Genomic DNA, 14726 nt, shown 5'->3' with positions numbered 1-14726 from the left:
CTACTATCTTATTTTCTTTGCTGTGGGTGTAGTGGGTCTGTGTTTGTGTTGCTAGGTGTGGTGGGTTTGGGTTTTGAAGAGGGGTTTGCTTTGGTTTTGGTTTGAGATTTGAGAGAGAACTAAGGTGAAGCCGTGTATGATTTTTGTGAATGACTGAAAGTGTCTGATAGGATTTTTGTGAAATTAGAGTAGAGCACTTTCAAGTGTAGGATTTTTGTAAATGTTTTTTAGGATTTGTGCGAATATGAAAATTTTATTTGAATTGATTGGCTCAAAACTGTTCATACCAAGAGGTAGTGTGTTCTTGAACCCAAGCTACAAAACCCCCTCTTTGATCTTGTTTGTTTGAGTTTTTTTTTTGTTATTTTTTGTTTTTAGAGTAGAGAGACATAAAAGTGATGATAAGATACACATTTGTGTCCAAATCTTCTATCTCACTTTTCCTGCTTCACCCTATACTCTACCAATAAAAACTTGTCACATGTTCACCTAATTAATTAATTACTATCATTAATTAATAATGGTAGTATTAATAAGTCAATAGTGGTAGTATTTAATTAGTTAGGTGAACATGTGGCAAGTTTTTACTTATGGAGTATAAAGTGGAGCAGGAAAAGTGGGACAGAAGATTTGGACTCACATTCTTACCCCTGATTTTAACAGAGATGGGTAACAGATTGAAGTTCAAGTGGACTTCAAATGGACAAAGTGTAAAATTTTAAACCACTAATAGACAAAGTAAAAACGAATCATACCACAAGTTAGTTTGCTGTAATTATTCCTGTTAACTGTATATTTTCCACGCACATACATCGGTTTCAATTAAATTATTATTATTATTGATATTCACATTTTTAACTCCAAAATCGACCGCCACCCATCACAACCGCACATACTCGGCTCTGCTGCCCCAAATACACACCCACCTTGCACAACCACACACCCACCCAACAAAGCCCACAAAAAAGCTCAGAACTCACAAACCCCAGCCACCAAAACGCCGCCGCGGCCTTAACCCACAAACCCCAGTCACCAAAACGCCGCCGCCGCCGCCGCAACCCACAAAATCCAGCCATCACCGCCTCAACTCTCTCTCGCTTCGCTTCACCAAAATTTGATAACTGCAAAAAAATAAACAATAAGAGAGAATGTCGGTGCTGATAGTGACGAGCTTAGGGGACATAGTGGTGGATTTGCACACAGACAAGTGCCCCTTGACCTCCAAAAACTTCTTGAAGCTTTGCAAGTAAGTCTTCATATATATATATATATTATCAGATAAAATTAGCTTGAGAATTTATTTATTTTATGGGTTGCGATAAAACAAATGTGTATCCTCTTCAGAAACTGATTATAAAAATGTCTCGTAATTTTTGTTTTTATAAATTATCATTACATGGTTGATTCAGGATCAAGTATTACAATGGTTGTCTATTTCACACGGTTCAGAAGGACTTCACTGCACAAACCGGTGACCCCACCGGTACCGGGTCCGGTGGCGATTCAATCTACAAGTAAGAACATCTGCCTAAGCAAGCTGACTAGAAATTTATGAGTCCGTTTGGTTAGGCGTTTCGCAGAGATTAAAAGAGCGTTTTTTAAAAACCCAATACTCTGTTTTGCAACTACAACTCCTAGTAGCTTTTTTTTACAAACTCAAAACACAGTTTTCCAACAGTTTATACAAACGCACCCTATGTAGCATTTCTCCACACACATATATTTATGTATATGTATATCATATTTGCTAAAAAAATTTAATTCTAAACAATATAGTTTAGGGGTGTTTATTTAAAAGTAACGAATCAAACCTCGAGGTTTTAAAAAAGTGACAAACAATTAAACCTTAGCACATTTGAGTGGATAAGCATTGTGTTTTGGGTTTTATATAGGCTGAGCGATTAGTTCATTACATTTTGAAACCTTAGGGTTAGTTTGTATTTTAGAAATTTTAGGGGATTTAATTTGTTACTTTTGAAATGGTTTAATTTGTTACGCCTTCTATATGTTAGAATCATGGGTAAATGATTAACATCTTACGTTTTTGGGATAATTGATAATTTATCATGGTATTAGAGCAGGTGTCCTTGAGTTCGAACCCTGTCTCGACTCTACTTCCCGTTTAATAAGTTAAAAATCCCACATGTTGGGCACTAGTTTATTAAACGGGAGTATGGACCCACATGTGAGGGAGTGTTAAAATTATGGTGAAATGATTGAATTCACTATTTCCTAGTAACTTAAGCTTTTGGGACAGTTGGTTATTAATCAAATGACAATAGTCTAGTTAGTTGGTATTTGCTATTATAAGTAACTTTAATTCTCACATAGCAAGGCAGAACATACTTATTCCATTCTACATTCTACTTTCAGATTTCTTTATGGTGATCAAGCTCGCTTTTTCAATGATGAGATTCATCATGATTTAAAGCATTCTAAGACAGGCACTGTTGCCATGGCTAGTGCTGGAGAGAATCTTAATGCTTCTCAGGTATTAGAGTATTTTTCTTGCTTAATGGGACTGAGAATTCTTTTGCTTAATATAGCTTTATGAAGATGAAGAAGCATTCAGTGTTTTTTCTGCATCTTATTGGGAAATAGAGTTTACTTGGTTTTAATCCTAGCCCATATATTTACTCTTGAAATTGCATTTGTTTTCAGTTCTATTTCACACTGCGTGACGATCTTGACTATCTAGATGAGAAGCACACTGTGAGTCTTCTGATCCCAGTGACCTGTTGGTTACTATATCTCAAATTAATAATTGCTGCTTTCTCAAAGGAATAAAGAATTGTTGACTTTTATGATATTTTTTGTCTGCTCGTCTACTTTTGTGATGTTGTGTGCTTGTTTAATTCCATTGATTTAATAAAAAATGTGGACATACTTCTGACACTGAGAAAACCATTGCAAAATTTGTTTTATTTTTTTATTTCTTATTTTTTTTTTAATCCGACCCTGTTGATTAAGAGAGGCCATTTATTTATTTTTATAGAGAATAGGAAAAGAGGGGGTGGAGTGCTTCAGCTCTTTTCTAGTTCTCTTTGTTTGGTTTGCATGGTCTGCATTTTCCTTTTGATGTCATGGATGCAATGTTGACCGGACGGTTCTTGTGTGTTTGATATTTGAATGTGGGGCTGCTTCTGTAATCTTGTGGGAGTCCTAATTGTGTTGCTCATTTCTGGTAAATTTGTACATGTACACAAATATATATATATATATATATATATAAACTACATTATGGTGGTCTTGAATGGAAGTTATTTTGTTTTTTGTAAGAGTTTTGAATGGAACTTATTGGTTTTGTATTGATTAACTGGTACTCCTTGATGAGAAATTAAAAAGATTCTTTCAATTTAGATGATAGACTTGTTACCCAATCATATCCATATAAGCTAGTTACTCTTTTTTTTTTTTTGGGATTGCTAATCCATATAGGCTGATCACTGTAGTACAATGGCCGTTGTGCCTAATATATATTATTTTGATAGCTTCATCAATATGGAGACCAATATGTAATACTGTTTTTAGAGCTTGATTTTTTGCAAACTTTTTCATGGAATGAGTGTCACTCTCTCTCAGCATTTAGACATAAAAACATTTTGCTTATCTGTGCCTTCCTTCTGGAAAGTCATTATGGTATGCACCATCCAATTGGCGTTTAAGGGCTCTTTGTGGTTCTAAATTGCAGCCTTAAATTGAGTGATTAAGCTCAATTTAAGCTTGTCATGCATCGGTTTCCCTTGATGGTTGTCCAACAAAAGTATTAGGTTCTTGCTTTAACATGTGTGGGATGCTTGATTTATCAACAAAAAGAAAAAAAATAAGTGTGGGATGCTTGACCTTCTGACAAGCTGTTTGCATGGAAAGACATGAGGGAGGTTCTGTTTTGTATTACACTTTTACATTTGAAGGGCAGATTTGGGGCATGATAACTGAATTTGCTTCCCTGGGGGAGGGGGGATGTTAGTCAATTTGACAACCACCACTTTGAAGAATGAATAACTGGTTTGTTACGACTGGGGACCAAACCTTTTTCTAGGAAGTATTGAGTGTGCTGTATAAGGCTGCGGAGAGTGAACTCCCCTTCTAGATAAAAATGTTTCTATTTCCTAATGCGAGGAGAGTTTATTGTTGTATAATCTATCTAAATAGTGTTTTTGGGTCATTGCAGGTTTTTGGGGAGATCGCGGAAGGGCTTGATACATTGACGAGGATAAATGAAGCTTATGTGGATGAGAAGGGCCGACCATTTAAGAATATTCGGTTGATTCTTCTTTCTTTCTTTCTTTATATATTATTTTGTTGATGTAGTGACAATGTACTATGCTTCTGAAATTAAATTTTCTTGACTTTCTCTTGATACCAAAATTTATTGCATTTTCATTTATTGAACAGAATCAAACACACGTACATACTGGATGATCCTTTTGATGATCCTCCCCAGATAGCTGACTTGATTCCTGATGCTTCGCCAGAAGGAAAACCAAAAGATGAGGTAATGACCAGACTACAGATATTAATTAATCATAATTGGGGGAGAGATGAAGCTAATTAGAAAGGAGTCATAAGGAAATCTTAGTCATTTTAATGTTTGTCTGAAACTTAATATAATCATATGCTTATCAAATGCTTCAAAACCAAGTTGGAGTGCTTTCATCTTGATGTCATGGTCATTGCCTAGGGATTCAAACTAGGAATTCTGAAAATTCTAATTTGGCAGATATTTCGTTGTTAGTTTTAATATGTCCAAAATGATGTAAATAAATTAATAGTAAAAAGGCGAATGGATGACTGGGTCAACTTGGTTAATTCAATTTTTTTGTTGGCTCTCTGAGCATATGGTGGCTGCTTGGCAAGCATCTTTGTTTGAAGTTATGACTTATATGTCAATCAATGTTGTAACTAGGTTGATGATAATGTGCGGCTTGAGGATGACTGGGTGCCCATGGATGAGCAGTTAGATGCTTCAGAGCTTGAGGAGGTTCTCCGCACAAAGGAAGCACATTCCAGAGCAGTTGTACTTGAAAGTGTAAGTATTGGGTACATTTAATTCATTAGACTAAATTTCCAATTTTAATAAACCATGTCGTCGTTTTAATTTTATTTATTTGTTTTCTTTTTTTCTTTGCCTGATTTGCATACAGATCGGAGATATTCCTGATGCTGAAATAAAGCCTCCTGATAATGTGCTATTTGTTTGTAAACTGAATCCAGTTACTGAAGTGAGTGCTTGTTTTGTCATAGTTATAGGGAATGTCTATCCTTTCTTTTATTAGGAAGCTGCTACTCTAAAATGCAATAACGTTCTGAATTCTGATATACTTATTGAACCCTTTGTTAATGAGTTGGTCATGTTAAGGTCATATTTAATATTTACTTGTTTTTACTGCAGGATGAGGACTTGCATACCATCTTTTCACGTTTTGGAACTGTATTGTCGTAAGTAATGATAGAACTTTCTTGTGGTATTATTTAATTATTCTGGGGCCTGTTAGTTTGTAGTTTGCAAGATGCATTTCTCATCATAAGTAAATGCTGGTGACAGGGCTGAAATAATTCGTGACTTTAAGACTGGAGACAGTTTATGCTATGCTTTCGTAGGTGAGTGGCTTTTTTGCCATTTTATGCTAGGATACCTTTTAAGTCTTATTTATTGTGCATGAGAAAGTAAAGTTTCATTCAATGTTTTTGAATCCAATTCCGTACTGGTGCATAAACCAGTACATAAAACCCTCTGTTCTGTTTTAACTCAAATATTTGGCCATACTTGGGTGTTCTGGGCATTTTGGATGAAAACTCCATTTTGGCTCGGAATAGAATTTGGTTTAAATTGTAATTCTTTTTAAACTTTGTGATTTTGGTAATTTTTCCTCCCCCAAATCAGACCTAATCATGTAAATTTTCATTTTTAAAATTGGCTAATTCTAAAAATTTTATTTTTCTTTTTCTTTTTCTTTTTAGAATAATTCTAAGATGGTATATATGAAATTATTTGGTTATTATTCATGTTTTGAAAATTCTATAGAGTAATGAAATGGCATGAATTATGTAGTTCTTAAATTTATTTTATGAGGAGTATTTATATTTACAAATATAAAATATTTATAGTGGTAATCCTGAAACAGTATATTGGTACACACTAGTACAGAAATATTCATTTCTGTTCCAGTGGCCAATCTGAAATGACCACTGATGTGGTATTCAGAACTTAGGTTTCAGCACCTATTCCCCCCTCCTTTTCTGGTTTTCCTCTCATGCGGAATTCAGAACATTTTCATTGACTTCCACATAAAGATTGCAAAGACAACTGGACTAACAAATAGACTTTAATTTCCAGTTCTTTTATTATAAACAACAACAACAAATTATTATTATTTTGTTATTATTATTATTCACATGTAACTTAATATGTGATAAACTGTTACAGAAAATTCTTCTGGTTTTTTATGTAGTGCCTTATCTTTAGCTTGGAGAAAGGAGGGATATATCTAGGTTGATGGCTATCCCTAAGTTTTTACTTGGACATTATTATTACGCCAATATGATGCCAATGAGCTCTAGCTTAAATGCAACCTCTTTCCCTTATAAGAGCAAGGTGTAGGGTGAGGACAAACTTATTAATAGAGAGAAATTACTCTACTAAGATGACCTGCAATCCTTGCTTCTAACCAACCACAAATAGAACAAAATAAGGAAGGGAAGGAACAGCTGAGAACAGCATTCAAGATTGTTTATCTTTATAGTCTCAAAAAGATTTTTCCACCAAATAAAGGAATTTATAATTTAGTATGGATATCAAGATTTATCTTTCTCTTTTGTAGCATTAATTTTTGGTTCTTTCTACCCTGCTCTATTTGTGGCCAAGTGATTTGCATACCTTCAGTTGCCTAATTAATAGTCTATTCCTATCTGTTATAGAATCAAGTTTCTGATGACATATTTTGATTGTTATCAATTTTCTTTTCCCACTTCAGAGTTTGAGACGAATGATGCATGTGAACAAGCTTATTTTAAGGTATGTTGGACTGAAATGATGTCTCTCTCAAATATTGCATATATATTTTTCTTATCTGCCTGCATATCTAATGTCCCTTGATCAAGTACTAACTACATGCATCTAGTGCTTAAGCTGGTAAGATTCTGTTCTTGTAAGGTTTACCGAGATTGCACATTGTAACAATTTCTTTTGAAAATATAATTTTTTTTGGGGAGAATCTTTGGTTCATGTGAAATATTGGACTGTACTTTTTTGCCCCTACTTCAATGTTCTTTTACCTTTTAAATAAAATTTTCCCATTTTTCCTCATGTTTTGGTATAGAGGGTATTGATACAGCTGAGATTGACAATACATAATTTCCATTTTTCCCCCCTCCTTTTTGTTCATATACACGTATGTATTGCTTCAGCATTTGATGTGTAAAAACAATAGAAAAAAAAAGGTATATAGAATAAATAATTGGGTAAAGGGTAAAGCTAACACCTTTTCCATATGAGTGGGGATCATTTATCCCACTGTCCAGGTGTGAATTGTACCTTAACTCCTTAAGTTACTCTAAAAACTATGCGACGAGAGAGGATTTTCTAGACAATAATAATAACATGAATCCCCTAGACAGAATGTCATTTCATATTCAGAACTGAGCACTCTCTTTCACTCTGTCCGTGTCTCTGTAAAGGAAAGTAGGAGAAATTCCTAGACTTAATAATAATGAATATCTAATGACGTAGGACAAAGGTGAATGAAACCAAATCAGATTTGAAAGTTCTAGACTGCTAGGATTTTAAAGAATTAGGATTAGGGTTTGGTGGGAAAAGCTGGAGAATAGTAAGCTATATAGGGTTTCTAACGGTGAAAAGGAATAGTAGGGAGGCATCTGTGGAGGATTTGTTGGTGAGGCAGAGTGTTGGGGGAGGGCGGAGTTGGGATGTGAGATTCCAACGGGAATGGAAAGCTTTCAGCTGAAGTGTTATCCTAATCAAGATGTGAAGAAAGTGTGCATACATACTGAATGGATTTTGATTATCACTCTTATGAAACGTCTGGCTCTTTGATTGACTCTGTTGATGTCCTTAACTTTAAGATTTGGTCTTTAATTCTTTACTCTCTTTCTTGGATATGCCTTTTTGTATACTCTGTGTACATGAGTTGTGCCCTCCATCTGGCATTTTCTAATATATCATTTTTACTTGTTTGAAGACTACTATTGAGGTGCCTGACATCTCTTCTGCTTCTATCCTCGTCTAAATAATTACTTGAGTGACATCCTGAACTTGAAATTAGAAGGATTCTAAAGGAAAAAAATAGGACCTCATGTTGCTACATTGCTACCCTTTTAATTGTTTTTTGAAGTCTGTAGGCATAAACTATTTGTGATGTGGTGGAGTGTCCTTTGCCACATGCATTTTGAAAGGCATGAAAAACATGGAGATAGTGTGCTTTTAACCTAATGGACGTCAACAAGCTGGCTGCAAATAGAAATGATAAACTTTGTACTTTTGATTCAGAATAATCCAATTACTCTATCAAATAAATGAGTAAATAGTGTATAATTTAAAGTAACTTTTTTTGAAAAGTCTTATAGCTGCTTTGTTTTAGCAAAACATCATTCATTTATATTATTTCTAATGACAGATGGATAATGCTCTGATCGATGACCGAAGGATACATGTTGATTTTAGTCAAAGTGTTTCAAAACTGTGGTCCCAGTACAGACGTAAAGATAATAAAACAGGTAAAGGTAAAAATTGCAATGTCATATTTACTTGTTTTATATAATTTTCCCGCTCATGCATGTACATTTCCATGCATTGCACTATGAGATTCTGCTCTTCCTTTCCTTTTATCACTGATGTTAAGGTTGACTCTCTCTCCTGGCTCGTTTCACTTGAAGAGCACTAAATGAAGAGCATTTGATCCTTTCTTTTAGTAGTATTTTCCATACCTTTCCTGTTGGAAATTTACTAGCTGTTCATTACCTATGATTCTCTGTCTGTTTGGTTTTGGTTTTCTTTGTCGATAAATCAACACTATTTTGCAACACAAGACTAAAATAGGAAATCTAGGCATCATGCAACATTAGCTTCTTAGAAACTAGAGTCTACACTCTGCTGAAATTTTGACTTGTTCACTATGCTGCATGGTAAATTGCACTGATTTTGGCTGTCATAGCTGTGGAGACAAATTCCAAAGACCTATGATATTAGTGGGTACTGGGGGGTGTATCGTTGTTGATCATTGTTTGCTGACAAAAGGTACAAAAGCTGGATGCATATTGCCTAGAAGTCTCACTCCTGAAAATGAAGGCCTTGTGGGCTAACCAATAGTTATTGAGACAGGAATTTTGATGATCCACACTTCACTTCATTCATACACACTTCATTGCAATTGGTACTTAAATCGTTTTAAAGGGTCCAGGCATTTAATATTGGACGAATAAAGTTCAATATTGCTTGGTTTTGGTGCTAGAAACACCCCTATCATCTGGATTTGGGTTGACTCCATGATGTCTAGAAGTTCTTAAAAAAAAAAAAAAAAATCAAACAAATTACTTGTCACATACCTTGATATTAAATTCTATTAATGGAAATCATTATATAGTCATTCATGTGGCAGTAGTTGGAACACAACCAAAGCTGAGTCTATTTCTTTATCAACCCTTCTCACATGTAATTTAATTCATTCAAGGATTGTTTCTTGAATGTGGCACTCATTTGAAATCTTAGAAGTTTCTAAATTCCTCTGAAATTAATCTGTCCATATTTCTACTTGGCTCTAAAAGGAGGTTGCTTCAAATGTGGTGCTCTTGATCACGTTGCCAAGGACTGCACTGGTGGCTCAGCCGTCAAACAGAACTATATTTTAAAGGATGATAACCGACAGCGAGGTGGTGAGAACAATTCTAGGTATGTACTCTTGAGTGTGATTATGGGTCTCTCTGTCTTTGTGTGATTCTCTTGCGCTCTCTCTCATACTATTAATTGTTATAGGTTTGAAATGGTATTTGATGGAGACACTCCTGAAAGTCCAAGACGAGAAAAACGACATCGAGGCCATGAGCCACGTGACCGAGGTGAGAAAGAAAAGACGTATAGGCAGAGTTCTGAAGACCTAAGGCATAGGGACCGAGAAAATGAAGACCAGAGTGATAGGCACAAGCCGACTGACAGAAGTAGAAGATACAGAGAGGATGAGATGCATCATGATGGTAAAACAAGTCAATCCCGTGGAAGTGGAAGAGATCGGGATCATGTTGAAGAGAGAAGGGATGGAGAAAAGCATAAACAAAGAGATCTAAATGATAACAAGAGAGATGAGCGGGATTATGTCGAAGAGAGAAGGGATGGAGAAAAGTATAAACGAAGAGGTCTAAATGATAACAACAGAGATGAGCGGGATTATAGAAAGAGAACTCCAGATATTGATAGGCATGCAGAAAAGGGGGATGATGGAGATTATAAGAAGAGAAGTAAAGATAATTCTAGCCATGCAGGAAGGAGGGATGATAGAGAGTATAGGAAGAGAGGTGCAGATAATGATAACTATATTGAAAGGAGCAATGGTGGAGATTATAGAAAGAAAAGTGCAGATGATGATCGCCGTGGGGAAAGGAGGGATGACAGGGACTATAGGAAGAGAAATGTGGACAGTGACCGGCGAGACACAAGGGATGAGCCAAGTCAGAGAAAAAGAAGTGCAGACGTTGATAGCTTTAAAGGCAGGCGAGAAGAGCGAGAACATGGTGATAGGTATAAAGACAGGAGGGACGATGATCATGATAGAAGGCGCCAAGGTGACAGGAGATGAAGTCTTGAATGGTGTATGGTTATGACCAGAAGAGATTGCATTAAACTTTGTCTTGTTTTATCGTTGCCATGTAATGAAGTATGAAACTAAACGTTGGAATTAATGTAGTGTTTAAAATGATTAGTTCTATCATGAATTACGCAATTTTTAAAAAATCATCCAAATGTAAAACTGTTAAGCAAATAGCATTTGTTATAGGATCAAAAATTTTGTTTATTCTATTTTCCAGCTTTGTTTTAGGGATGTCTAGCACTTCCAGAAGCCTGTTGCATAAATGAATGCTGTTTATCATATATGGAAGTTTTCCTTCATGGGAGGCACCACCATTGTACGTTATGGACCAATGGTTCTCTATTAGCTCCTTGTAATCTTAAAGTAGGTAGAAGGAAATTACATATGAAGAAGCATCACTCTCCCATTCTGCAAACTCATGCCAAACTCTTCTATGCATAGCCTTCATATGTTTGTCAGTTCTATTTTTGGTTAACTGATTATTTATTTATGCATTTTGGGATGAATAAACAATTTTATTGACAAGAAACAAAACAGGACCTGGGCCCTTAACCTTTCCTTCAGATCTCAGCACCTGGGCAGGAAGATCTGAGATGCTAATATTCCCAAAATTATTACAAAAGGAAAAGCTCCTTGGACTAGATTTGGAGGAGCACAAACAAAATTTACATTATTTGGAGCTACAAAGAAGTGTTCCAAAAACACATTATTTTGCAAAATTGGCTACATTGAGTATGAGATGCTCTAGAGTTTTTGAGGGGATTCAAAACGTTAATAGCTTCATAATCCAAAACAATGTCGGGATATTTCAGCTGTAAAGTACACTTAACAGTGAGCAAAGTTGCAGTGGCTTCTCTCCAAAGAGCATCACTTACCTGAATATGGCTCGTCCAAGCATTCAAGAAGCACACATGAAAACCAGGCGAAGAGCTAAATATTTCCCAAGGTAAAAAACGGAATGTGTGTGTGTGTGTGTATATATAAATATATATAAATAAAGCAAATTTTGATTGTGCAACAGGAAATATAACTTCTTAGTTAAGATAAGCTGCCTGTGTTGTGTGCTTTCTGGAGAATACCTCTTAATATTAGATGCTATGCTTGGTTGGAGTCATTTTCTGCTAGTTGAACTAATTGTAGTATTGTTTTTCAAATAAAAGGAACAAGAAATATGTCTCCTCTTAGAGATCTCTCTTCAATATAAATTGTTCATAATACCCTCAAAATTTGTGAAAGATGCATATAATTTATTCTCTACTCCTAAGATTTGTAAAATATGCGTACAATCAGGTCCAAGAGTAGGGTTGAGCCCAGTAAAATATTTGGTTTCGACCCTTGATACTTTTGATCAACATCAATCCAAAATTAATTCACAAAAAAACTAGATTAATTTATATAGACAAGAGGGAAAAAAACCTTATATAGAATTTTTTATATAAAAATAGTTTTTATTTTTTATTTTTCTTAAAAAAGAAAAGAAAAAATAAATCAATTCAAAATCAAATCAAAAATTTTAAAAGTAAAAGAAAATACATGAAATTAGAAAATCCAGAAAAGTGTTCAGACCTTCGAATATTTGACTATTCTCTAGGGTGTATGTAGTCCCCCAATCCCATACGCACTAGGTTATTAGAAGAAAGAATCCTATATGGGTGGTCCCAAGATAGAGGTTTTGAACCCAGAATCTCATAGATATTATGAGGCCTTAAGAACTACTAAACTAGCCTCTTGGGATTGTTAAGTACCTCATTTGTGTTAAAAAAAAAGGTTATTAAATCAGGGTAAGAGTTAGGTTACGTAACTGGTCGTCGGATTGGACATGTGTTATCATCCGAATGAGTCCAATGCAATTGGACACTAGACCCAATCCAATTAAATCCCTCAAATTCTCTCTCTCTCTCTCTCTCTCTCTCTCTCTCTCTCTCTCTCATGATTTGATTTGATTGATAAACCTCACCACCACCACCACCACCACTAGCACTACTGACTGAGGACACCAAAACGGGGCAGTGTTCTCAGGAAGGTACATGCACAAATCATTTTTTTTTTTTCCTTCTCTTGTTGTGATTTGGAGAACCTTCCTGGGAACACTGCCAGTTTTAGGATCCAGCAGCGGGCCAAGATTTTGCTATAGATTGAAGTGAAGAGAGAGATAGAGAGGGGTGAAGGTTGTGTGTCAAACTGTGCCCATCTTTCTATGTATATATATGCACCAAAGAAAGGCCCTTTTTTTTTTTTTTTTTTTTTTTTTTACGCGTCTATAACGTTCAACCTCGTCATTGATTATAAGTACTACACATTGGCACACATTGTGTACACGCAATGAAAAGTAAGTTCAAAGCATTTTTAAACTTGGAAAGGTAACGAAAATTCGAGGAAGCTAGAAAACTTAGCTTAGAAGCAAATTGATGCTTGGAGGTTAGGAAGGCATTGAAAACGCAAGCTAGCTAGAAAACATTTCTTTATGTACACAATTTGTTTTTTACTTGCATTTTCCATATAAACGCCGCAAATTTCGTTTGTTGTGTGATAATGGGTAGTATTGATCGTTACAAGGTTGAATAATGCACCGACGTTTGAAACACACATTAAAATGGCCACGTTGCTTGGTCCCATGACAGAAAATTAAGGTGCTGAAAGGAGAAAGATGCTTTTTTGCATATGGACATGGGTCTACTTGTTGGGAATTAGATCTACTCAATGTCTCTTCTCTTCTAAGAAGATGAAAATAAAAATTTATCGATTCATGGTATCCTAGGTCTGTAAGAATTAAAGACATATACATGCTAAATACTAGAACATAGATAATCAATAAATCCATAAGGTTTAGGGACGAACTTTCAAAAACCTTGAGCAAACCTGGATAGATTATGAATAGCAATAGACACGCACGTGCACACTCGACACACGGCCCAGACAAATCTTCCTCTTCATAGGCTTTCGATGGGGCAAGTCAGCATAATCTCTAAAAGGATGAGATCTAGGGTTTTGTCTAATGTTAGGAGTGGATAGGAGACCTAACCTTATATTATATACGGTTAATATCCATCCATCATAGATCAGGTTTAAAACCTTACATTTTACCTCACATCAGACTATGGAATAAGTCCAATAAAACAAAGTGTACCAAGACTCAATACTAATTTGACCACAGCATATTAATGAGCCTTCTAGGTATATTAACTTATTCACATCCAACTTGTTTTATGAATCCAAAATCCAATTCTAACAATGTTGAGATTGACGGGCTCAAGCCAGCAACTTTCATTTTGTGTATGATATATGGAATGGAGATGGAAGACCATAAATAATGATATTTACAAAGTGATGGACTTTGGATGAATCATAAATATGGGATGATAAGAAATTTTAAAATGTTATTTCTAGCTTCTACACTTGTAAATAAGACCGAATTTATTGACCTGATAGGAGCCTCGCTACCAAGTAAATAAGAGTAGCGTAGATAGAAGTATCATTTTAGAGAGTACATAAATGGTGTCGCCTTATACTTTTTTCGAACAGTTAGATCAACTTCATTTGTAAACCAAAGTTCTAGGGGGCAAGGTTGTCAAAATCGGGATCCTACGTAGGATCGTAGGAGGTAGGTAGGATCGTGGATCGTAGGATCGGGTCGTGGATCGTAAGATCCTACCCATTTTCAGATTTTAAGCAAAAAACCTATTGATAGTGAATTTGTATGTTATATAATCACTCAAAACATGAATCCATCCATTAAAAAAAAATTTGCATCATAAAATGTAATTTGCACGCACTAAATTGTTCTTATGTCATTCTAAGAAAACAAAATATATTTAACTTTTGACATAATGTATCTAAAAAGTCCAGTACATATTTAATTAGTAACTAAGTACCAAAATATTATTTACACATATGGAAAATGTTTTC

The 14726-nt window shown here is 35.2% G+C and overlaps 1 protein-coding gene and 1 long non-coding RNA gene across 3 annotated transcripts; one reads left to right on the top strand and one right to left on the bottom strand.

Annotated features, from left to right (window-relative positions):
* Positions 1-841: 841 nt before the first annotated feature.
* LOC126720682 (peptidyl-prolyl cis-trans isomerase CYP59-like) lies at positions 842-11051 on the top strand. 2 transcript variants are annotated; one of them, XM_050423429.1, is made up of 14 exons: positions 842-1246; positions 1410-1514; positions 2374-2491; positions 2662-2712; positions 4175-4266; positions 4399-4498; positions 4910-5032; positions 5148-5225; positions 5396-5442; positions 5549-5604; positions 6978-7018; positions 8637-8742; positions 9784-9907; positions 9992-11051. In XM_050423429.1, exons 1-14 carry the CDS (start codon positions 1149-1151, stop codon positions 10806-10808), a joined length of 1956 nt encoding a protein of 651 aa, XP_050279386.1. In that variant the 5' UTR covers positions 842-1148; the 3' UTR covers positions 10809-11051. The 2 variants fall into 2 exon arrangements, with proteins under 2 accessions (XP_050279386.1, XP_050279388.1); XM_050423431.1 differs by having other exon boundaries at positions 843-1246; positions 8637-8736.
* Positions 11052-11333: 282 nt separating this feature from the next.
* LOC126720683 (uncharacterized) lies at positions 11334-14062 on the bottom strand. The gene is made up of 2 exons (XR_007653602.1): positions 13669-14062; positions 11334-11695 (listed from the first exon to the last, which is right to left on the bottom strand). It is a non-coding gene; the product is annotated as an uncharacterized LOC126720683 (long non-coding RNA).
* Between the last annotated feature and the right edge of the window lie 664 nt (positions 14063-14726).

The sequence above is a fragment of the Quercus robur genome, chromosome 4 (assembly GCF_932294415.1).
Source record: "Quercus robur chromosome 4, dhQueRobu3.1, whole genome shotgun sequence".
In the NCBI taxonomy this organism is placed as follows: domain Eukaryota; kingdom Viridiplantae; phylum Streptophyta; class Magnoliopsida; order Fagales; family Fagaceae; genus Quercus; species Quercus robur.
Note: the sequence above shows the minus strand (reverse complement) of the source record. Positions and strands in the feature narration are given on the sequence as shown.

Excerpts from the sequence above, each read along its gene's own strand:
- LOC126720682 (XM_050423429.1), top strand. The coding sequence starts at position 1,149 with ATGTCGGTGCTGATAGTGACGAGCTTAGGGGACATAGTGGTGGATTTG. Across the intron at positions 4,499-4,909 it reads AAGGAAAACCAAAAGATGAG|GTTGATGATAATGTGCGGCT; the intron begins GTAATGACCAGA and ends TGTTGTAACTAG. Across the intron at positions 5,605-6,977 it reads TTTATGCTATGCTTTCGTAG|AGTTTGAGACGAATGATGCA; the intron begins GTGAGTGGCTTT and ends TTCCCACTTCAG.